A 25,733-nucleotide genomic window follows, 5' to 3' on the forward strand; every position below is an offset into this window, starting at 1 on the left:
AAGCTTGTAAAGTGATAAACCACCAGCCAATCAGCTCATTACTGCCATGGGTTGGGTTTGAAAAATGACAGGTAGGAGCTGATTGGTTGGAGGTTTATCACTCTCCAGGTTTATCAAATTTCAAGGCTTAGTACATCTCACCCTTGGTGTGAGCAACAGACAAAAAAGGTGGGTATTGACTGTCTGCGCAGGTAGAGCAGCCTGTATTCAAATTGAGATTAGGGTACCACCTAGTATCCCTATATAGACATGGGCAAAGAAAGAAGATATCTCAATTCTAAGAATATGGGCGCTTAGGTAAAAGGAGAAATAAAAAATGATTACTCCCCCGTATAAATCACTGTCCCTTGATGTCCTCCGTCTTCTCACTCGAGGATAATTTATGAAAAGACAAGAAGGGAGATAGAGAGCATGTCTCCTCGTGTAATACAGTAACGACAAATGTGTTTTTTCAAAAATAAATTCTTTTGTTTGCACAATTTGAGTGATAATTTTTATGTATATCGGGGTATGTCCCCCTTTTCCATACACTCACAATAATGATAAATCAAACAGGCATGTCACCCTTCTCTGGGGTAATATGGAATCCTTTAGTAAACGATATCCTTGAATAGAATGAAATATGATGGGGTGGACCACCCCTAAACCAATTACTCACGTGGAGCTATACGGTCAATAGCATATCAGATGAAACCTTTTTCCTCCTGTTTTGAAACAGGAGGAAAAAGGTTTCATCTGATATGCTATTGACCGTATAGCTCCACGTGAGTAATTGGTTTAGGGGTGGTCCACCCCATCATATTTCATTCTATTCAAGGATATCGTTTACTAAAGGATTCCATATTACCCCAGAGAAGGGTGACATGCCTGTTTGATTTATCATTATTGTGAGTGTATGGAAAAGGGGGACATACCCCGATATACATAAAAATTATCACTCAAATTGTGCAAACAAAAGAATTTATTTTTGAAAAAACACATTTGTCGTTACTGTATTACACGAGGAGACATGCTCTCTATCTCCCTTCTTGTCTTTTCATAAATTATCCTCGAGTGAGAAGACGGAGGACATCAAGGGACAGTGATTTATACGGGGGAGTAATCATTTTTTATTTCTCCTTTTACCTAAGCGCCCATATTCTTAGAATTGAGATATCTTCTTTCTTTGCCCTTGGTGTGAGCAGTTCGCCCATGTCCTTTATGTAATTATATTCCCTCCATTCAGCCCTGAGTACAATATTGCTAGTGATGGGGTGTACCTACAGGCACTGTAGAACTATATTTCTTTCTTTGCCCTTGGTGTGAGCAGTTCGCCCATGTCCTTTATGTAATTATATTCCCTCCATTCAGCCCTGAGTACAATATTGCTAGTGATGGGGTGTACCTACAGGCACTGTAGAACTATATTCCAGCAGTAATTAAACACCTATATCACAGTGTCCCAGCACAGTGTTCCCTCATACACAACGGTCATGCAGGTACTAGCACTCGCTCCTCAGGCAACAATGTACATATTTTTGTACTGCCCTATTAGGCAGAAAAGCCTTGCTGAGCAAGGAGTCTACAAGGAAAGTTTTGAACAGTGCTTAAAAGTATAAATAGGACAGATAGTGAAAGCATTCAAAACGGAACTAATAGCTGCATAAGATATATCATTTGGCTGTATTGCAGATTGATTTTCTTACATTTTCAAAGAGGTCCGGAATTGAGTGATGCTATAGGAGGCAAGTGTTACAGTATATACAAGGAACAGGAAAAAAAACATCTACAGCAGAAAGGTAAATAAAAAGGAATATATTGGGGAGGATGTATGTTCAAAACGGAATAAATTAGTCTGAAATAAAAAATGGCCTCTATTGTGATGGTCATTATGTTGACAATTAAAATGAATAAAAACACTTGCAGGAATAGCACTTATGCGACATATAGAGTACAAACACAAAGTTACTGTACCATCAGATGCTAATCACCACCTCTGTTCTTTTTTAGGTTCTCCGCTTTGTAGTCTGCAGCCATTTCATGGTCTAACTAAACATACACATATACTGTAAGCAGCCATTTTGTTCTATTTTTGCCAAGGTGTTTCAAATTCAGGTACAGTATCTAGTTGTGATCGACGTTACTAAAGATACACATTGAGAATTAACTGTTTTATTACCAGGGCTCTATCATTTCTTATATTCATACCTTTTTTATCAGTTGCATATGCAATTCTGTATGAGGTTGTTATGAACGAATAGTTATTCCAACTGTCTGCTGCTGGGGACCAACACATAATGTGTAATGTGGGTGCATAGGGTGTCGTAGATCTTTAAATATTATACATGTAAGAAATTAGGAGAAAACAAGAAGAATTCTGACCTTTTTTCTTCTTTGTTACAGCATCACCAGAACTGCCTCCTGAGCTATTCTGCGAGCCAAGTTCCAATGATCCAGACCTGGAAACAACATTTAGCGTAAGATAAACAAAAAAATAGTAAAACAAAACCAACAAGCTATGATGTGTCACCAGCCAGATTTCTGATTAGGACTGGGCAGAAAACTGTAAGCATTCCAAGTCTGCTTATTACTACTCATAACAGGACCAAAACTGACAACATTTCCTGAAAAAGTAGAATACTACTAAATAGCTGTCTCCACATGTTATGTAATCAGATGAAACTGCAAGTCTAAACTTGGCTGAGCAAAACTCTGAGGTGCTGACAATCTGTTCCATTCTTTTCACTGTGGCCCACAAATAATAAGTAGGTGGGTTGTGGCTCAAATCATGATGGATTTCACTTAGCATGTCCCCAGCTCACCTGGTAGCATATTTTAGTCTCTGAGTGAGATATGTGGATCTGTATATATAAAAATGTATATTTACGCTATTTCATAATAAAAAAAGATTAAAAAAATAATGTATAGCAAAAATCAATGAAATGCAAATATAGATCATAGAGATATAATTCAGAGGCTTAGGGATGGATTCAATTAGTCACAGTTAATTACCATGGACTAATTGATCTGCTAGGGCTATTGAATTATAGCCTGCAAATAACAGATTTCTGTTAAGAGTCGGAGGAAGTTTGAAATCCATGTGAAATTCCCTGTAAATGGCTATAAATGAATAGCCCCACGTAATAAAGCCTGAGGTTACCACCTCTTTTACTGGAGTGATAAATTACCATTTCCAAATGAATCCGGCCCTTAGTATTAGTCTATATGTCCAGTCTATTGGGTATCATGTGACCAATATATCAGTTAAATAAATTAAGACAATCAGATAATATTAAAAATATTACCATATCTAAGATGCCAGTATAATGGCGGAAAATGTGGGAGTCTCCTTATCAAACGGACAAAACCAGGAGCATGGGGGGTGGGTTATTTTGTTTCTGTGCAGGGTAAATACTGACTGCTTTATTTTAACACTGCAATATAGATCTCACTTTGGAGTAAAACCCCACCCAAATCTAACTCTGCACGTTACATGCCTGCAGTGCACATGGTTTTGTCCATTTGAGAAGGAATTTGCCTTTACAAGTGAACCAGAATAGGGGCCATGGATTCAGACGTGTCCTTATAGATCTAGCATCAAAGCACCATGCACCCCTATTAAGCTGGCAATTCCCAGGCAGCTCTGCTAACATCAGACATCTTCCTTTGTATTTTCCTGGAAGCCACTGTTACATACATTTTTGTATACAGATATATGCACAGCCACACACACACACACACAGAATATAGGCATATAATTGTCATCAGCAGTCAATAGAACATCTGTAGGAGGATGTAGTCGGACACATCTGTATGTCTACAGATTACTCCCAATTAAGGTCAATGCTCAAAGTCACCCAGTAAGTATGGGCCTTTACATGGCAACAGTTCCACTACTTGTAAATACTGCTTAATGTGTTTCACTGCAATAATGCTGGCCCCTAGCAGTTCACATACATTGGCAGTATGGATGGTGTAATGGTTAGCATTACTGCTTCACAGCACTGAGGTCATGGGTTCGATACCCACCATGGCTTCAACTGTGCAGAGTTTGTATATTCTCCCCGTACTTGCGTGGGTTTCCTCACACAATCTAAAAATATACTGGTAGGCTAATTGGCTTCCAACAAATTATCCCTAGAATGTCTGTGTGTGTGTGTGTGTGTGTGTGTGTGTGTACATGTGGTAGGGAATATAGATGGTAAGCTACACTGGGGCAGGGACTGATGTGAGTGTTCAAATATTCTCTGTAAAGTGCTGTGGAATATGTATGCGCTATATAAGAATCTGGTAATAAAATAATATCCACTCGCATGCCGCCGAAAGGAAGATAAATCATTCGATGATTTCTCTTCTGTTCACTAATAAAAGTCAAGCCTTAATTTAGGTCCGCAGACTGCAGAATTTAGGGCAGGAGCTCATATCAGCCGCCTGCCCCAAGCAAGCATCACCACACCTGTGTGTGCAGGGGGAACGCCCAGCATTTTTGCGAGCACTTCCTGGGGGGCATGCCCGCATAGTGATGAAAACAGGGCCTTGGCTTGTGGTCACATAATGTAAATCCTATGAGGCTCTGCTCCCTTTTCAGGAGTGCACCGCCCAGGTGTACCACTTCACATAGAATTTTGGCAGGTGTTTATGCATAATCTCTTATATATTTAGCCAGATCTGTCACTCATCCCCTGTGTATATAACGTTCCCACCCAGCGGGATACACAAACCCCCCCCACCCCCCAGGGAAAAGACCAGTGTTCTGTATGTAGAACGTTCCCGCCCAGCGTTATACACAAACCCGCCCCCTAGGGAAAAGACCAGTGTTTTACACACCCCACCCCCTTGACATCACCTCCCCCCGCCCAGCCAGGGCTACAGTACACGCCCACCATTACTCCACAGCCACCATTACTCCCACCCCCCCGGGACAGCCGCGACCCCCCTCCCACGATTTGCGGGCCCCCCGCGACCACCACCTCCTGTGATTCGCGGGCGAACCGCGATCCCCCTCCCACAATTCGTGCCACCCCACGTGATTTGCGGACCCCCCTACCACAATTCGAGGGACCCCCGCGATTCACGGCACCCCCGCTGCCCCCTCCCGCAATTTGCGAACCCCCGCCCCCTCCCGCGATTCACGCCACCCCCGCGGCCCCACTCCCCTCCCACAATTCATGGACCCCCACGGCACCTGCCGCGACCCCTGCTGCGATTCGCGACCCCCAGCTATTCACACCTCCCTGCGATTTGCAAACCCCCTGCCGCGATTCATGACCCCCAGCGCCCCCCTGCTGCGATTCGCGGACCCACACGCCCCACCCCCTTGATTCACGGCACCCCCCGTGCCCCTCACGTGATTCACGGACCCCCACAACCCCCCCTCCCACAATTCACTGACCCCCACAACCCCCTCCCGCAATTTGAGGACCCCCCCTTTCCGCAATTCAAGCCCCCACCCCCGCGATTTGCGTACCCCCTCCCGCTAATCGCAGATCCCCGCACCCCTCCCGCAATTTGCAGACCCACCTGACCCCCTTCTGGCAATTCCCCCCCCCCCCCCCCCCCCAGCGGACCCCGCTCCTGCATTTCACATACCCCCGTTAGAATGGGGGATCCTGTACCGCCACAAGCAGGTGCCACCCCTAGGTGGGAAATCCAGCCCTAAGCTGCCGCGCTGCAGGTTCCCCCACGGTCCTCTGCACCAGCGCCACAACTTTTATCAATGTCTTGCCCACATACCACTATTATACAGCCTCCTGCTCTCATGCACCCTCACTCCCTCCCAGTGGGAGGAGACGCTCACCCACTGCCGGGAGCTGCATACTGTCCCCCACCCTCCTCCAGTTCTAGGGATGCCTATCGACCATCAATGATTTAAAATCATTGATGGCCGATATTGAAGACCCACGGCCTATTCAGTCAGATATAATGGATGACCATTGATAGCTACAACAATCGATGGTTATCCAAGTAATATGGTTATCCAAGTAATATGTTACTACTATCGATGGCAGGGTGAAAAATAGCCATCAATGCCAACCATCGATGGCGTCTGCACCAATGCCCATCCCTACTCTGCAACAGCCAAAAACCTTTACTACCCCTCATGCCCACACACCTCTATCACTGCCCTGCCTCATGTTCTCCTGCCCCGTAACTTCCGCCAGTGGGGACCCACTCACCCTGTGTTGCCCACATTCCCCTATCATGCGTTACCACCCAGTCTCCTGCTCTCATGCACCCTAACTCCCACCCAGTAGGAGGAGACACTGACTCAGGGGCACCATCCTGTACTGTCACGCTGGACCCTCACCCACTGGCAGAAGCTGCACAGTGTCCCCCACCCTCCTCTTTAGTCCCCCGTATGCACACACACCCCTATCACTACCCAGCTTCCTGCTCTCCTGAACCGCAACTTCCACCACTGGGGAGTCACTGACGCTGTATTGCCCACATAACCCTATCATGTCTCATAGCCCAGCCTCCTGCTCTCATGCACCCTAACTCCCACCCAGTAGGAAGAGACACTGACTCAGGGGCACCATCCCGTACTCCTGTGCTGCCACGCTGGACCCTCACCCACTGGCAGAAGCTGCAGTGTCCCCCACCCTCCTCTTTAGTCCCCCTTATGCCCACACACCCCTATCACTATACTATTGCACGCACACACACACACACACCTTAACAACACCGCCCCCCCCCACCAATGTCACTGTACCATCCACACTATCAATCTTACTCTGGAACCGCTTTTTAATAAAACAAAAGAATACACAACCCCTTCCAAATCATATGCTCTCTATTTAACACATTTCACCTATAACTCAAGTTGCAATACAGGCCATCTTTCATACAATACAAACGTTCACAAATTAAGGGGGTGCAGCCCCTTACGACGGTGTGAAGAGTGCCCGTAGGGCGCAATGAATCACCTAGTTTAGATATATTTTATAAAATATAATATAACAAAACAAAAAAATATTTTTTTTCAGCTAAATCGCCAATCATCACTTGGCGAGTAATGTGTTGTCGCTTAAAGTTGACTCCTGACATATCTCAAGGGTCAGTCATAAACTTAAAGTATTTTATCAGTGAACTCTTCTTAGTCATATAAAAAATGTCAGCCTCATCATAAGGTATTTGGAATATTTTTAATCCTGATCCTTGAACACATTCTTTAAAAACAGTGCACAAAAAAAAATGAAAGTATCTCTCATTTGCAAGTTTTGTTTTAATAAAAAAATACATTTTTAGTCATTATAAATTTCAATAATTTTAGGGGGTGGGGGTGGGAATTACTGAATTATGGGTTTACCCTTTTCAGGAATTATTTTGCAGACTTGGTTCCAAGGAGGAAATTCAATTGTTTTTGGTCACATTTAAGAAATGGGTGCTTGTCTACCAATATTCAATTGTCCTGCAGATGGGAGTGAACACTCATTACTATGCAATGAGGGATCACGGCTGTCGATCCCCGACAGCCGTGATCCAGGACCGTTTGCGGTCAGACCGACTGCATAACGACAGACGGGATTCAATGTCCCGCCTGCCGATGGGCGCGAAGGGGCGTGGCCGCAAAAACGGCCGTGGATTGTCGAACTGCGGCCCGGATAACAACAATCCACGGCCGTTATCAGCAGAACGGGCCCCACAGCTTCTGAAGTCGGGCCCGTTCTGCCATGATCCCGCATCAATGCTGCTGTTAATGACAGCATTGATTAGGGAGCCGCCGCTATTACCCACGTCGGAAATAGCGGCGGCAGATTGCATACCCCCCTTAGTGTGCCAAAGTGCACCAGATTTAGACTCTATGAGGCTTCTCCTGGGGCTGCAGGGCTGATGCGCAGTGACCCGGAAGTCCGCCGTATAGACTTCCGGGTCACAGTGCGGAGGTCTGTTGGTGTGGCCACTGATGTATGTGGCGGGGGGAAGCTGTTCCTGTGCCGCAGCCCCTGCCATCTGTGCCCCTGTCCAATCTGTTTGGAGGGAATAAAAATATGGTTGAATTTACTGCTGAGCACTACTTCCCATGCTAGAGTACATGACTTTGCCCGTGCTACACCCCGTCAGTGGAATGCATTCCCTCGCTCCATTAGACTCTCCCCGACCTTGCAAAGCTTCAAACAGGCACTGAAAACTCACCTATTCATCAAATCGTACCCTTCCACTGCATAAACTAGCTGGTTCTCCGACCCCTTGCCTCTTTAAATCCTGCTATCTAGACACCACCCACTTGCTTGCACCTCTTGTAATCTGTCTGTCTCCCCTTCCTACTAGATTGCAAGCTCCTCCGAGCAGGGCCCTCTTCACTCCTGTTGTTAAAGCCCGCTTCTCTTCACATTTCACTCACAGCTCTCCTATACTCAAACACCATCTCCGTCTGCATACTCCTCTCCATCATTGGCCTCAAGCCTCTTATAGTATGTTGATTGAGTCCTCACTACTTATATTTGAGCTGTAATGTGTATTGAACTGTGGCGCTCATTATTTGTACTTTATTTGTATTTTTGTTATTTATTCAATGTTATGCCAAGTTTTGTCTCGCTGTACTGTTTATTGTACGGCACTGCAAAACACTTGTGGCGCCTTATAAAATTATAATAGTAATTTACAGTTAGACTTTGTATGCTAGACACGATTGTGGTGATTCAGTTATTTCATGGATTTTACAGATGGAGTTAGAGATAAGTGCCCAGAGCTATTCAATTATTTACACAAGTAAACCATAGCTCCCAGGTTAAGTCACCAGAGTTATGTAATGACCACCCGCATCAATCCTGCAGTTAACTGAATTGCAGCCAATAGGTCTTAACAAAAGTTGTCTTTCAGTCTTATATATAATGTTTTTATCTGTCATTTACACAAGCTGTCCACAGTGCTGTACAGAGACTAAAATGTACAAAGATCTGTAGGATATAGCATTTCACTAGGGCAGCATTTTAAAGTTCTCAAGTGTGCAACCGGAGCCAGATATGCCCGCACCAGTGTACAGTCACCACCACCGCTGGCCTCTCTTATTCCGGAGATCTGCTAACCATCATTGGTTGATGACAGCTGCTGTTGCTCCTTCTTTCACAACAATATTGTAAGTCCCGATGTCTCAGTTCAAGGGTTCAATTCTCGTGGCATGTTGACTGAGTTTAAAGGAGATGGGTCACAGGGAGCAAAGTGAGGAATTGCTTGGGTGTTCTGCTGCTATACTGTCTGCATTAGATCCCTAGGAGCACATGATGGAAGCTGGGTAGTGACTTGTCCAATGTTCACATTAGGGCTTTTTTTTTTAATAGTCTTTATTTGATTTTCATCTATAAACGTTTTAACATACATAAAAAGAGATACAAAAGAAAAAAAGTACATATATAAAAACATACAACCAACAGTGCTTTTGCCTTGCTGTTTCTGCATAGGTCCGTAGCTAGAGCAGGTTATAAGTATGCAGTAGCACTTCTTACATACACACATATAGGCATGCGTGAAGAAAATAGTATTGAAGAAAAAACAATAGGGGGGGAACTCAGCTGATAGTCTAAGGGTGGATAGTAATCACGATCCATCAATAGTTATGTCGCTTTTATATGTTATCACTTTGGCTACCTTGATAGGTGGCGTACACTTACCCAATTGCCCATTTTCCCATACAACAGATGGAGCTAGTACATACCGTAATAGTTTATTACTAGTGAACTCTACTGCAATAATTTTTAGTTCTCTAACCTCTCATTAGCCGTTCAGAGACTTATGGTGTGTACACACGGGGGCTATATGGCTTTCGATGTTGCCGATATAGTGCACATCGGAAGCCATATCGCAAGCCGATTGTGTACTTTGTAGGGCTTGCGCTCCCGATGCGCGCTCCCGAGTAAGCGCAGCCAAGACTATATAGTGCAGATCTGCACTATATCGTCTTTGTGCCTTTATACTTACATAGCTCCGGCGGCCAGAGGGGCTTCTCCTGGGGCTGCAGGTCTGATGCGCAGTGACCCGGAAGTCCGCCGTATAGACTTCCGGGTCACAGTACGGAAGTCTGTTGGTGTGGCCACTGATGTGTGTGTGTGTGTGTGTGGGGTTGTTCCTGTGCCGCGGTCCTTGCCATCTGTGCCCCTGTCTCCTGTGACAGGTATCAGTACTGCCCTCTTCACTCCTTCATGCCGTGCGGTGCGAGTCCCGATGCAATCTGATCGCATCGGGACTCGCATCGCACGGCATGTCGACCGTGTGTACACACCATTATAATAAGGTCATCGTGATCAGTTCCAATTATGTTATACCAAACATGTATTCACAAATATTTAGGGAGTAACTGTATAGTGATTTTTCCTTCTTTCTTTCCCAATATGTAGTCTCAATACTAATATCTCTCAGTGCAAATCAGTCTCTGTGTTGTACTTCGATATTAACCACCTGTGCCAGATTTGAACATTTATTTCTAGTGTTTCTACTGATATGCACATGCTCCTTGTGCTTGGCAGTGTAGCTAACTAGGGCCTTCCAACAACTAGGATCAGGGCCTTTACTTGCCATCCAGGCTCTGGCAATTATTACTTTAGCAAGAGAACACAGGTTGATTATGTATGCTTTGCCACCGAGTGTAAGCCGAAAATCACCCACTATGTTCAAAATACAGCATTTAGGTGTCAAGATCTCCCTAGGTATTCCTGTATCCACTATTGTCTGTATGATTTTTTTCCCAATAATCTGCAAGCCAACAACATTCCCATAGTAAATGCATAAAAGATCTAGGGTAAACCCTGCATTTGGGACACATTGCTGAGGACCTCACGGCAAATTTTGCCATCCTTGTCTTTGACATATATGACCTATGAAGGATGTACAGTTGTACTTGCTGTGTACGTAGGGCATGGGTCTTCAAACTGTGGCCCTCCAGATGTTGTGAAACTACAAATTCCCGCATGCCTTGCCAAAGTTTTGCTATAAAGGAGTGTTAAAACTGTGGTAAGGCATGCTGGGATTTGTAGTTTCGCAACATCTGGAGGGCCACAGCTTGCAGACCAATGACATAGGGCATTAGTAGCCCTTGCTACAGATAGCTTAATGAGGGAATTTTTAACTCTACACCCTGGGGCACTCCACATTAAACCAGTTGGCATTGGCATAAGGTCTGTTTTCTGCAAGCAGATGAGCCTGGCATAGACTGTATGGTGTTCATCTATGGGCCAATGTGTTTGATGATCTGCCTTGGCTATTTTAAAATCTTATTCATTTGGCATGAGTTTAAAATCACTGCACTAGGGCTATGAGGGGCAAGGAATCAAAAGTAAATAAGCACTTAATGAAACATTGCACTGGTGGCAGAAATAGTACCAGGAGAGAATGAGGGAAGTGGGCCTTTCCTTAAGTCTCTAGACCCTAGTGCAGTGGTTCCCAACCCTGGTCCTCAAGTACCCCCAACAGTGCACAGGTCTTCACACAGAATCAGTGAAATAATTAGCTCCACCTGTGGATCTTTTAGATGTGCCTGAATAATCTGTGCACCTGCTGGGTGACCTGGAAAACGTGCTCTGTTGGGGGTACTTGAGGACCAGGGTTGGGAACCACTGCCCTAGTGGACTAAAGGACTTCTGATGTCACAATCACTTCACAGAGCAGGGAGAGAAGCAAGGTGTTAACATGGGAGCCCAATTGTACCCTCACCACATGGTTACTAAAGGCAGATGGTGACATGGATAGTAACATTTCCTGGTCACCAACCTTGTTCCTCGGCCTGGCCACGTGTGTCATGTGGTTGGCTGTCAGAGGTCCTTTAGGCCATTACTATGTAGCAACTACATTGCCTGCAAGCGTTAAAGGTACATACACAATAGAAGATTACCTTTCCAATCTGGCTCGTTGGAATGACAATTGACCATTTGCTCCTAAACATGGTAAACAGTCACAAATTGGTCCTACAAACAAATTGGTCAATGTAAGGCCCATACACACTAGAAGTTACCAAAGACGAAAGATATTGGTGAACAATTCCCCTTGAGCTGAATATGAAAGATATTGTGCACCCACACTGAGTGCAAATGGCATTAGTAATATTGGCAAATTGACCAGCATGTCCAGAAGATATCAATAGTGTTAACGATATTAGGCATACACACTAGATCAGTGGTAGCCAACCCTAGCCCTCGAGAGCTACCAATAGTTCACATTTTCCAGACAACCTAGCTGCTGCACAGCTGCATTCATTAATCAGTGACATATTTTAAGAGATACACAGATGGAGCTAATTAGCTCACTTGTGATTCTGTGAGGAGACCTGCAAAACATGCACTGTTGGTAGCTCTCGAGGACTAGGGTTGGCTACCCCAGCACTAGATGATATTGCCATCAATATCGTTCAAAAGCCCCTTTTTGGACAAGATTGATGCCAATATCTTCTATGGTGTTCAGACCTTTACGCAGATGACTGCTTTTGTCCATTTTCCAGCGTTTTGGAGCAAACGGTCAATTGTAATTTGTTCCCAGAAATTTGCTGATTTTCATTCCAACCAGTCAGATTGGAAAGATAATCGGTACTTCCTCATCTTTGCGGCCACAGCTTCCGCCAGTTACGTTAGCTGCTTTCAGAATAGCACCATGCTTTGCTCGCCAAGCTTCGGGCTTGGTGTCTCTCTTCACTCGCCACAACTTTACTAAAGGTAATAGATAGCGGCGTGGACACAGGGTGTTGCGGGTTACGGTACGTAAGTTCCACAGGGTAAGCTGTGGCCACAAAGATGGGGTAGTACCAGATAATCTTCTAGTGTGTATGGGCCTTTACAGTGACTGGTGTAAACAAACTAACAAAGTGTGTGTGGGGTAGCTAAAATTGGTGTACAATAATGGCAGATTTTATTTTGGTTTGGTCAATAATTATTTTTATTAACCTTCCCCAAAAAAATCTTACATTTTTTTATGATCTCAAATAATATGTTTTATTTAACAATTTAAATGCCAATTCACTATGCACATCATCATGACAAAAGTCATACAGTAAGCAACATATACATATATAAGCTGGATACACTTTCAAGTAACTAAGTTAGCGAACATTTTTTAAATGAAAAACTATCTAGGACTCAAATAAACCATAAGAATGTCACCCTGGATGAAACAGTGGTATATAAATGTGGTAGAATAAGATAGCAGCCCCACTACCAAGGAGAAGATCCCCACTGTCAGTGCACATCCGCTACAGTTATATTAGAGTAACACCCATTCCTGTATTAGCCATTGATAAGTCTTCTGCACTGGATAACAGCAGGACAGGAGTAAGGGACACTAAGCTGGCCGCTGACACATTGTAAGTAACACAACACACCACCACCATACTAGCAGGTGCTGCCCCGCACTCACCCGGCCTCAGCGGCCATGTCCCCGCCTTCTCCTCCCGCCAAATAGTCAAAAAAAATAAACAAACCAGACGGACAGGACTTGTAGTACTCTCTAGTCTCTATATCCGCTGTACTCTGTGCACTGGGAGGACCGCAAGTCTAGGCAGCTGACTCTCTGGTAGAGAGGCGATCTTCATCTCATCTCTAGCATCTTGGAGGACTGTGGTTGGGACTGGAGCCGCCTAGGCGAGGGCTGTGGTAAAGTTGAGTCCGTGACGTGACGGGGAGGAAGTTAGACAGGAGGGGGGCAGACAGGGTGCACACAGCTTCCCTCTCGCTGCTGCATTACACATAGGGACCGGCAGAGAGGAGCGCCGCCGGGGGGAAGCAGGGAGCAGCAGCTGGCAGGGTGAGATGCCGGGGGCCATGTAGCTGCTTCAGTTAGATAACGCACATAAGGACACAGGCACTGGCCGCTGGCCTCCATGGGCGATGCACCCTGCAGTCTCTGCCATCAGCCCTCCACAGACTTCTTTGTAGCTTTATTTGGAGATGGTCCAGGGGACAGGAGCTGCCACAGGAGTGTGAGGTGAGTGCCCACTCATTGCTGCTAGTGTCACCAGAGTGTGCATGTCCAGTGAGCAGTGGGGGACCTAGAGTGTGACCTGTATGTAGACAGCATTGCCAATGAACACTGTCATTTTTTTTTTTTTTTTACCTAGAGGCAATGTATTGTCTTTATGAGAGGATCACAGGTTCTGTTTTCCTGTGTCTGTATTCTGTAGCTAACATAAGAGCTGATTAATGAGTGAGTGTAGTTTGAGTGAGTAAGAGTCTTCCTCACCGTCCAGGCCTTCAGGGAGTGGGTGAGCTTCAGTGTCTGGGCTGAACGCTTGTGAGGGAGGAGGTGTACTGGTGTATGCCTTGCCTGCAGTTCGCTGCCTTGGCTGGTCATTCCACAAAGAATTGTCCACTTCAGCATAAAGGTATGTATAATCAATGCATTGCTTTTGGGAGGATGTGATCCAACTATCCTATTCCCTCCTTTGTACCCCAGAATATTTGATAGGCGAGTCCTTCATCAGAGTGTTTCATTAAAAAATCATCTTCTTTGTTGCCATGTAAATACAGAATTGTAGTCATTGGTCTTTGCTGGCGAGTACTTTGCTAGTGTTTATTACTTTTACAAAGACCCTATGGCTGTTGTATTGGGTAGCATTACTTTCTCACAGTACTAATGTCTTGGGTTGGATTTTCACCAAAGCTCTGTGTGGAGTTTTTGTGTTCTTCCCTTAGTTATGTGGGGTTCCTGAACAATCCAAAAATAAACTCTTCAAACAAAAATATTATCCTAGTGTGTGTGTGTTGTTAACATCGCAACCCCAACTTGATACAAGTTTTTAATCACAGTAACAGTCATTGCCTGACTTCACTGTCTACTGTGATACTATTTGTGCCACGCTAAAGACAGGAAACGGCATCAATGTGCATTAGAATTTCTGCTTGCTCCTCAGGTGGACTTCAAGACCAAATCCTCTGTTTGGTCTTAACAGCCTGGTCAATTGAATAGCTCTGGGACCTTCTTCCTGATGCTCTTACAATTGAATAGCTCTGGGACCTTCTTCCTGATGCTCTTATCGTCGTCCACCAGGCACTGATATGAATGGTCAAATATTTCTGTATAGTAATGTATAATAATGTGTAATATCTGTGCACAATATAAAACTTAATAACTTGGACAAACATATTGTGGATGCTTGAACATAACACTCTGATGTTTAGCATCCATGATTTTGGAATGAGATGTTATTATGTATTTGGTCCCTTTGCAGGTTCTGTATAACCTCCAATGTTTTGGAATGACTTTCCTATAGGTTTTGGAACGTGGTTGCCAGGATTCACATTAATGACACAAGGGGGGAATTTACTAAGATGTGTATTCTACTTCACATGTGATGTTGCTATGGGCAACCAATCAGATCCTGTCTACTATCTTCTAGAGAGCATGCATGTCCAAAGTATGGCCCTCCATCTGTTGTCAAACTACAAGTCCCATCATGCCTTGCCACAGTTTTGCTAATAGAGAATGTCAGAACTATGGCAAGGCATGCTGGGATCTGTAGTTTCACAACAGCTTTAGGGCCATAGTTTGGACATGCCTGTTCTAGAGGGTGCTAAATAAATAAGAAGTAGTTTGATAAAACCCCATACACACTATATGTGGGCACTTATAAGTGACATAATTTAAAAACTCCTCTAGTGTGTATGATCAATATCGCTAACTATACGCGCAACTGCACAGCATTAACAACCACCCCCTGTTGTCTGTGCATGCATCTCAGTCTAAAAATATCAGATCATCAATGAATGCATACACAGCCACAGACCCGGTGACATCACTGAACAAAATTGTACAGTATATGCTATATTGTTTGCCCAGCGCCACTACGATATAGTTAAATATATTGGTGGTGCTGTTTAATGAATAGTGTGTAGGAGGCTTTTAAGGGTCCCTCCAAACTTTACAGATGGTAGTATGCATTCTCACAAAAAATATTATCCAGGCATCTGCCATACCCAGATTTCTATGCCAGTTGGTGAAGCGTGATTCCTGAATTTATGGAAACCATTTACATTGCCAAATGGCACTGGTCTTTATACCACCCTCACTGCAGTTTGGCGTTGTACCTTAGAGATCTGTGCCAAGCAATCTATGAAGCTACCAATGAACAAGTTTTCATGTTAACATTGGTCCTGATACAGTATGGAAATTGGATAAATATAATAAACCCTCCTAGTGCAAATTGAATGGCAGCCTAGACTGAGTGCATATACATGATGAAACGCATTGGAGATTGACACCTACCTCATTGTATTAAGTTAACGTTTTCTTCCTTGATATTCTTGTAACTTTTATACTTATTTAGATTTTATATTCCCTTTCATAGCTAGGGTGCTTTTACCAATTATTTGACCTTATCTTATTATTGCTTATATCTTATTATTGCTTATATATTTTTGTTGGGTTTTATTCCCCTACCATTTATTAATTAAATATAGTTCTCAATAAATTTTTATACAGATAATATACAATCTCGGATCAATATTGCCTTAATTGGTCGCCAATATATTACTATAGTTGTCAAAATATATGTATAAAAAAAAAATATATATATATATATATATATTACAAATTTTTGCTGTTTGTATGCGATTGCACTACACAATAGCAGTTCTTACAGTGGACCAGGGCAAAAATCTGGCATACTGACTAGTTGGAAAGGTGCCACATTGGAAATCCCTGAGCCCCTCAGTACGACAAATTCTAGTGCTAATATAGCACTTTGGTTTTCGCGGGATGTAACTAGGGTCCTAATGGTGAGGTTTAGATTTAACTGTGGGAGGGTTGGGTTAGTGTTAGAATATTCACTGTGATTCGTCTGCATTGTGACTCCATCACTCTGGAATTTTCGTTCTCAACCTGGTTTTAGATGTAGTCTTGGTTTTATGCACCTGTAATAGTTTATCTGAAATGGCCAAACACACAATTAGAATATGTTTGGCAATGTGATTTAAAAAAAAAATTTTTTATATGGGATGCAGTCAGTGTCCTGGAGACCAGATGCCGGTGTCTAGTATACCAATGCCGGGATCCTGACTGCTCTCAGAATCCCGGTACCAGATCTTCAAAACAGTCTGGATACCGATGCTGGTTTCTCGGCCGGTACGTATGCGAGGAGCGGCTGTCTAGGATGATGGGCAGCATGGGTGCTTGGGCACTAGTGGAGAGACTTAGGGTTGGACTCTGAGGCAGGGGTTCGGGTTAGGTGGGATAAGGTTAGGCTGTTCATTAACGGACCCCTGTTGGGATTCCCTCCTTTAGGATACTGGCATCTGTATTCTGACTATTGGCATCCTGACTTCTAGTCAACTGTATCTATCCCTGTTTTTATATGTCTTAAGCTGCCCATACACGCTGCGATCACGGCGTGCGTTGTGGGCTTAAATAGCATCCATCACATCGCATTGCATGCCTTGTGCATGCGATGCAATGTGATGAAAAGCAAGTACAAAAAGTATGTGCAGCACATACTTTTTGTACTGTGCGATGAGGTGCCGCGGGAGCGCGCACCCCATCGCATCGCATCGCCAGGATCGGTGCGTGTGTGGGCGGCATAAGTGCTTTTACAGATATTTTGTGTTTTCCTTAGATTTATTACTAGGTATGTCTTAGTCAGGATCTTCTTCAGCGGACCCAGGGGTGCATTGCGCATGGTGCCAAGTGATGTGGTAAGTATCAAAAAAAGGGCAGGGGAAAAAAATGACGAAATATTCTGAAAAACCACGGTTTGGGAATATTTCGGTTTTTGTATATTCGGATACAGGATACTCAACCTGTATATGTGATGCTTGCATTACTACACTTTGTGAAGAAAGTGTTAAATACATAATCAGAAAATGTTCCCTTTTTATTTCTCCATTTTGGAGATGAGTCTATTTTAACATTGTAATTGTCAGAGAGCTCCCTTCTCGGGTGCCGGACAGTTTCCCGGCAGTTGGGATCCCGACAGTCACTACCCCGACGTTGGGATCTCGACAGTGTCCCGACGGCCACCGGATATTCTCCCTTGTGGGGGTCCACGACTCCCATAGAGGGAGAATAGAATGCCTGCAGCTTGGTGAGCGCAGCGAGCCCGCAAGGGGCTTTGTTGCGCTCGCCATGCTGTCTGAGTCCAGCCTGTCATGATCCCGTCGTCAGGACCATATACCACACCCTCCTTCTCTTGCTACTAAAGTAAGAGGATTTGCAGCAAATGTGGAGGTCCTTTCTATTGTTATTAAAGGAGAACACCACATTAAACTGAATATTTGAATTACCCAATCCTGAGTAGTTACTTGTAATTTGTGGTTTTGCTTGCCATTTCTGTCGACTATACGTGTCCATACACGATGCGATGCACACCATGCGTTTTGATCTAGATTGCTTCGCATCTAGTTGAAACCTCATGCGATGTGCTAAAGCAGTGGGCGTTTTGAACTAGATGCGATGAGATCTTGTACAAAAAGTGATGAGATGTGCATGGGAGCGTGCATCGCATGGGCAAAATGCACCATGTATGGGCACCTTAAGAGATTCAACTTGTCAGAAATTGGTATGGATTACAACTATTAAAGCTAGCTACTCATGGGTCAATGCAGCAGCTTCTTGTTTTCACACACGCTGTCTCATATGTAAAATAACTGCCTCTATTGGCATGATGATGATGATTATTATTTTTTATTTATAAGGCACCACAAGTGGTTTGCAATGCTGTAACCTATGCATTGCTATTAGAATGTTTTAGAATTCTTCAGCTGCAGAAGAGATGTTTCAAAGCATTAAAAGTATTTTGCTTGTGAAAAAGGCTACACAGACCTGGTACAGCGTTTGCCAGAGTCTTTTCTACCTGCTGTGTTCTCTGACGTATTTGGGTGTATTGCACTAGTGCTGTATTTGGAGGAGTCACCAGAAACATGGCCTGTGCATGGTAGGACATTGCTTTGGTACAAGGGGGTGATGTACCCATAATGGGTATTTCACAGAGCTACAGTCTAATTCCTCATACCAACTGACATTTTTTTTTGTACTTCTTTTCATGTTTTTAACACTAATTGTCCCAATAAGGGTTGGAAATGCTGCGCTATTTTATTATTATTCCTTTAATGGTAAATACACCATGAGTGAACACACATGAACAGTAACACGATGGAGACTGTTTCAGAAAAATATCAAAATAATTTATTTAGACATATAAAATATTATTTTACTAGGCGGCCACCTATAACCAATTCAAATCAATTATACATAATATATACCAGTAGAGACAAAATGAATTGTAATGCGCATATATTAAAAAAAAGTTTTTAACACTGCTGTACTTGAAATCCATTTGAAAAATGTGAGCCATTGTTTACAGGGAACCAGCACCCATGTACGAGGTTATTTTGTGTTCAGGAAATTCGCAGGATTTTTTTTTCCTATTCATGCTTTCAGGTCTATTCATTTCCATTTATCTCAATGGAGACCATCTAAGTGACCCTCCTTATGCATGTAAAGCTGTTATTAACGACTGCATATCCCTGTGCTCTTGATATTATTTATTTCTTAACACAAACCTGTAGGAAGTATGTATATATATATGTGTGTGTGTGTGTGTATGTATGTATGTATATATGTATATATATATATATATATATATATATATATAATTTTGTTGTTGTGTATATCATCTATTTTAAATGAATGTCAGTATAGTCTCGATAAGACTGAAACATGTATTTTACATATGAGAACATATGAGTTAGATTTTTATGCATATTTTGGCTTCTTCGATATTGGACCTTTCCTGGTTCATGCTGTATATGCATGTAGCCATGGTAATTAATGGGTGCATTTAGGCAGTCCCTATACTATAACTGTAACCTTTCAATGCGTTATGTTATAATAACATGAAATACTACCCATAAATCCCTGTATTAGTACGGAATTGGCCAATAAATAACTGCACTGTATTACCCTGGATACATTTAACGGTGTGATACCCATTTAGCCATGATGTGGTTCTTGTTGGCTACATGTTTTGTGTTAGTACTTTCTATAGATCTTTATTGGTCCTGTTTCTAATACTAGCCCCATGTATTGCTGTGATTAGGGTAATAGAATATATTTACAGACCTAGAAAGATACTTCTCAATAACTTTATCATCACTATGCTTTATCTTAAGCAAATCTCCAATAGGCATTTTGCAATCCAATTCAAGTGAATAATAAGTACAGTATTGTAGATGCTGTACAAAGTAGGTGTGAGGGTACTTGTTTCCTAGCAGGGCGCCCAGATTTCCTACGTACGCTAACGTAGTGAAATCGCATCGCACATCGCATGGCATGGCTTTTTGTGGTGTGAGATGTGATCTCAGTAGTTAATATGGTGAAACACCAAAACTCTCCACGTCACCCCGAAGAGTGGCGAGCGAGCACCGGCGGAACGCGTCCTACAACTTTTTCATACCCCCACTATCCACATCGGCAGGGAGTTGATATTATATAATGTGGAGAGCGGACGTGGAATACATGTAACGTAATCCGCGGGCTCAGTGGCTCGCTATCAGCCATTCGATGGAACATCTACTATATCTCTTTGTGCACCTGGCCCATAGTGTTCATTCTAGCACCGGCTATCTTTGAAAACCCATGCAGTACCTCTTCCATGCCTGAGGTGTCGCTTGCTGCTGTGGTGTTTATAGCACAGGTTTGGTTTGCGTATCGGTACTGATATACCGACCACGCAGTTCTAAAAGTACTACAGCGGACAGTGACACCCCAGGCAGGGAAGGGGAACTGCATGGGTTTTCAAAGATAGCGGGTGCTAGAATGAACACTACTTGGCGTTACACAAGCCTAACATTGTGAATTACGAGTGTGTGTGTATGCATCCCTAGATCAAGTTTTTTTCACAATAAATCTGATTTTTACTTCCAGACAAGATGGTACAATGTTTGGCAAACATGAAAGTGTATGCGTACCAACTATTCTGTGCATTACTTCTGCTGATGCTCTACAAGTCACACAATCTTTTCACAGATTGCATTGTAGATTGTAACAGTGTGTACATATGAATCTGTGTGTTCATGTAGATTTCCAACCATTGCATCTCAACTATGATTGTGAAAGTGTGTACCTAGCTTTAATAACACAAAGGAGTTTACTGAGAGAGTGGCACAGTGGATTAGACAATCCTTGGGGGGAGGAGAAAGGACACAGTTACTGAAGTCTGGAGCTTTTTGCAGAAAGTTTTATCAGAGGCCAAAGACAAAGGGAAGAGGGAGGTGGGGTGACGCCATTTTTGTAAAATGAACCTGCTATTGATCTCTAAAGGTGCAATGATAAAAGTTAACAATATGCACAAAAACTATATCATTAACCATATGATTGTAAATATCGTCTAGTGTGTACATGGGTCGTTAATGATGTTGGCCATCCTGCATTAACAGAAAAATTAGGAAATTCTTAACAAGGGCAATTTTGCGGGATTCCCACCCCCCCCAAAAAATTCTGCCAAACATCATTGCTGCTGGGATCGATAAGTGTGTATGCACTCACCAATGCTGGGTCCGTTGCAGTAGACATCGCTGGGTACACATTGTGTAGTATGTAGCCATCTTAAAGTTTATGGGTAGTAATCACTGTCCTAATCTGTTTGGTCAGTTTTTTTACTCATCTTTCATAGAGTCAGTGTATAAAGACAGATGGCCTTAATCTGGTTATAGATATTTAAATAGGATTACATTGGTTTATTGTTGCTCAATTAGATAAATGTGGAGGGTTTAGATTGCATTTGTAAATATGATTTAATTACCATTCCAATGCCTCTGCTTTCTAAGTTTCTAAGTGCATTGTGTACAATCAATAAGAACGTACAGCACACTTTTTACATTTAGGTTTTCAGCAATCAGATTTTAATCATTTACTACTATCTGGATTAGGGAGTCAGTTTTAAACATGTCAAATTTTTAGGTGATTTGGGTGTGTGTGTTTTGTTATTAAATTGCTGATAAACAGATTGGTGTCATCAGAACACAGAGTTGGCCTGCAGATGTACCTCAAAATCATATTGAGTGTGCAATTAATAGTTCAAATTTTCTGATTCCCTTCTTTGTTAATGGTGTTTTTAAAATTGTATTTTTTATTTATTTTAATTTTGATGGTGTATGAGGTGCAATTAGTACAATGTATTATGTTTAAAAAAAAATTAGGTCTAAAGACCTGTTAGGAATAATTTCTTAATAACTGTCTGCAACCCATATTTTTATGCATTACACCCATTTTCTGTGTATATGTGAGTGAGCCTTTGTGATTATGCTGTGACTAGTCACATGAACATGTATTTAGCATCTTGGCTGCCATTCCGTTAATGTTTCAACGTATTGTTGTTCTTTAAAAGTGGAACTGAACATCTTGATTCATTTGAGAGGTGGGAAAACTTAAGGTGCCCATACACTAGTGCAATATGGTAATTTTTCCACACGAGGTTGACCAGTCAGGCCAATAAAATATGTGAACAGTGTCATATTATATGTGATTTACCTCCAATTCTTATCTGATGTATGGGTCATGATCACATCGCATGCGGGGATCGTTATGGCTGCCGCAAGGATCCGTTGTGTCTGAATGGGTCCTTGCAGATCCACAGACTGGATAGGCCATGTGTTTCTTATTTGCCTTCAAATTCTATGTTTCTGTGTTGAGAGTAATGGTGAGTTTCAGAATGTTATTAAACAGTTATTACACGGCACCATGCTTTTGGCAATTTCTGTATATTTTGTTAACTTATCTTTAATATATTAAACTATAAAGGCCCACTACATTTAGGATACTTCTCCTCATACATTAGGCTAACTGTTCTCCACAGAAAATTTTTCCAGCTGGGTGGGTGGTCTTCGCAATAGAAAAAGTGGGACGCTGCACTGTCAGAGGAGCATGTTTAGCACAGCCTATTGGCACTCATTGCAGTAAAAAAAAAAAAAAAAAAAGTCTCTCAGCCCACACCTTCAAGCACAATAAAATTAGGGACAGTGCGCGACAAATATTTACACTGTTATGCCTACTGCACATTACATGCCATAATGCCCATTACACCTTATGCCACACACCGTAAAGCCCACTACATATACACCACGCCATAGGCCCATTACACCTTATGCCACATAAGTGCCACTTACCTACACGCTCTTTTCCAGGGGTTGCAGGGTGTTTACCAGGGGGGGTTACTCCTCCGCCTCACCGTCCTGGAGAGAGGGAGTCCCAGCCTGGTGAGATGGGAGCCACCATGCCAGTGAGAGGAAAGCCCCAGTGCTGTGAGAGGAAGCCAGGCAGTGTGGTAAACAACCCATCTGGCAGGTTAGCGGCTATTTCAAAACTTGTGCAGGCTCGGGAGCCAATCAGGAGCAACCACTGCCACTCCTAATTAGCTGCAGAACCGCAAAGTCTGATTAGCTCGTGACCGTACACGTTTTGAAATAGCCACGGACCTGCCGGCTGGGTTGTCCACCGCTCTGCCTGGCCTAACGCACCACTCTGCCTGGCCAGGGGAATACCAGGCAGCAGGGTGCGCCTTGCCTGCTGGAGCGCCTGAAAAAAACAGCGTGTGGAGAACACTAAGGTGCAATCCCCCCTTGAGCCGTTCACAGTATATCGCATATGGTTCTTTTGCATGCGATATATCGCATGCAAATCTCAGCCAAGCCTGCCCCGGCTAACAAGCAATCCAAGAGATTGCTTGTGCGGCTCGCAGGCTCTGGTGCAATGCACATGGGACCGTGCTTCGCATCAGACCTGCTGTCATTCACATTCAGTTTGGGCTCTTTTCCTGCGATTGATCACCGCAATAGCGGTAAAAGAGCCCAAATTGCATGTGATTTACAGTGTACTATGTACTTAAAGATCAAGAGCACGCTTCAACAGATAAGTTGTTTTATTAGCAAAGGTCACACTGCACCTGAAATGTTGCTTTTATGCTAATAAACAAATTGATCTATATGAATTGTCATGTCATTTTTTGCTCAAATATATGATAATTGAGTAAAAATTGTATAATAGCTTTTTATTTTTGTGTTACATATTTCATTCAAAATACTAAGTCAGATCAGGGCAGTTTTATTATAAACAACACCAAAAACTTTTTTGCAGATTTCAACTGAAGCTTAAGCTCCCACACTAGGGCAAGGACACTGTGCTTGCCATGCTTCAGGCACGGCGCCTCGCTTTGGTCGGCACACTATTCTATTCTCTTACCACACCGTAGTGGATGGTAGGGCATGAAATACCGCCTGTTGGCTCAAAGAAGAAAATTTGAAAAACTCATGTCGACCTTTTGACGGTCAACCTTGCCATTGTTGATCTAATACCTGTGTCGACCTTCCAACCCTGTCGACCTATTTCAGGTGTTGACCTTCAATAGTTGACCCCAATTCATGTGGATCCTAAGGAAAGGTTTGAGCGCTAGAGACAGGTGTGCTCCACTGAGTCAGGAACAACCCAGCTAAAATTGACAAAGCCGCCTGAAACCGTGTCTTGAGGAGTCCATAGAGGAGGACTATCAGTTGAGGACCTGCAGGGCACTTGATCAACACTACTAGCCCGCCGGCTGACTGACATTGATCCGCGGCAACCCGGTCCCCACTGTGCACACAAACAGCCGGCTGGGAATCGAGTCCAGCAGCCGATGTCTGCACCAGAGGTCTGTGCTGCATACGTCAGCACACGTAAGTGCTGGGTTGTTCCTGACTCAGTGGAGCACCATCTATCTCAGCCCAAAGTCGGGCCGCCGGCTGGCGCAGAACCCGGAGAAAGGGCTTAACAACACCAAGCATCTGGCTCGGTACATCCATCAGGCCAATTCACCTATGCCTTCATGATCGGAGGAGACGGCTACAAGTACCATTAAGGAGTTCTTGCTATACATATGGTGTGTATCCGTCCTGGAAGCCCTGATCCCATTTGGAAGGATTTACAAAATTTTGCCCACAGCAACTTTGTGCGAGACTGAAACATCTGTCCACACCTGGCAATTTATCCACCCAATCAGGAACTGGTAACTATTTGTTACACTTTATGCAAATGCAGTGAAATGGCTTTTTAATGATCTTTTATTGAGGTATTGCATGCATGCAAATTACTGTTTTTTTATATAATAATTTTGTGTGTTTATATTGTGTTTTTTGTTATTTGTGTAATAAATTGTTTTAGCGTACAGAAGGCGCCCACTGGTCCCAATTCATGTGGACCTATATAGGGTCGACCTATTGACCGTATCCCCTGCCAACTCACTCCAGGGTTGCAGGACCGCATGTGGTACACCGTATGCCTCCTTTTGCATACAATGTATCATCATCCGACAAATCCTAGCAGCCATGATAATCTTCGCATGTGATCTGAAGTGCCCACAACCGTGCATCAGATTCAATTTATCAGCGTGATGGGTCTAAATCCTGTGAAAAAAGGGCAATATCACTATTGTAGATGGACACCTTTTTATAACCCTTTCACACCAGAAGCAAATTACCGGGTTAAAGATTTTCAGCCCGGGAATTTGCTGAAAAACCCGGGTTTTACAGCAAATTCCTGGGTTGAAAAGCTTTAACCCGGTAATTTGCTTCTGGTGGGAATTGGGGTCAGGCTGCACCCGGCAAAATGACCTGGCAGTCAAAAGTGCTGGGTAATTGCCGGGTGGCCAATGTGAAAAGGGGTATTGGTTAAACCAAGTTTTAAGACTGCATAATTTTTTTTTTTTTTTTGTCTACATTTTGTTATTTCGTCTGACTGCCGCAGTACTGTGGGAATCTCCTGAGTGCCTTCCATATCGTTTGTGTGTGTGTATGTATGTATATATATATATATATATA

At 43.2% G+C, this 25,733-nt stretch overlaps 2 protein-coding genes across 10 annotated transcripts in view; one reads left to right on the forward strand and one right to left on the reverse strand.

The window, feature by feature from the left end:
- HAUS8 (HAUS augmin like complex subunit 8) overlaps nucleotides 1-13,423 on the reverse strand; it is a 69,659-nt gene extending 56,236 nt beyond the window's left edge. Inside the window, exons 1-2 of the mRNA XM_083180985.1 lie at nucleotides 13,315-13,423; nucleotides 2,362-2,438 (exon numbers count right to left, since the gene is read on the reverse strand). Coding sequence (XP_083037111.1) covers nucleotides 2,362-2,438; nucleotides 13,315-13,331 — 94 coding nt within the window. The 5' untranslated portion in view covers nucleotides 13,332-13,423. The remainder of the gene's footprint in view (nucleotides 1-2,361; nucleotides 2,439-13,314) is intronic.
- Nucleotides 13,424-13,438: 15 nt separating this feature from the next.
- The window catches only part of MYO9B (myosin IXB), a 108,828-nt gene continuing 96,533 nt past the window's right edge, over nucleotides 13,439-25,733 (forward strand). For 5 of the 9 annotated variants that reach the window (XM_083180897.1, XM_083180924.1, XM_083180915.1 and 2 more), the window contains exon 1: nucleotides 13,439-13,881. The gene's annotated coding sequence lies outside the window, so the exon portion shown is untranslated. Of the gene's footprint in view, nucleotides 13,882-14,128; nucleotides 14,279-25,733 lie in introns of those variants that run through there. The other 4 variants (XM_083180941.1, XM_083180932.1, XM_083180952.1 and 1 more) reach the window with 2 other exon arrangements.

The sequence above is a fragment of the Crinia signifera genome, chromosome 1, assembly GCF_055691185.1.
Source record: "Crinia signifera chromosome 1, ASM5569118v1, whole genome shotgun sequence".
In the NCBI taxonomy this organism is placed as follows: domain Eukaryota; kingdom Metazoa; phylum Chordata; class Amphibia; order Anura; family Myobatrachidae; genus Crinia; species Crinia signifera.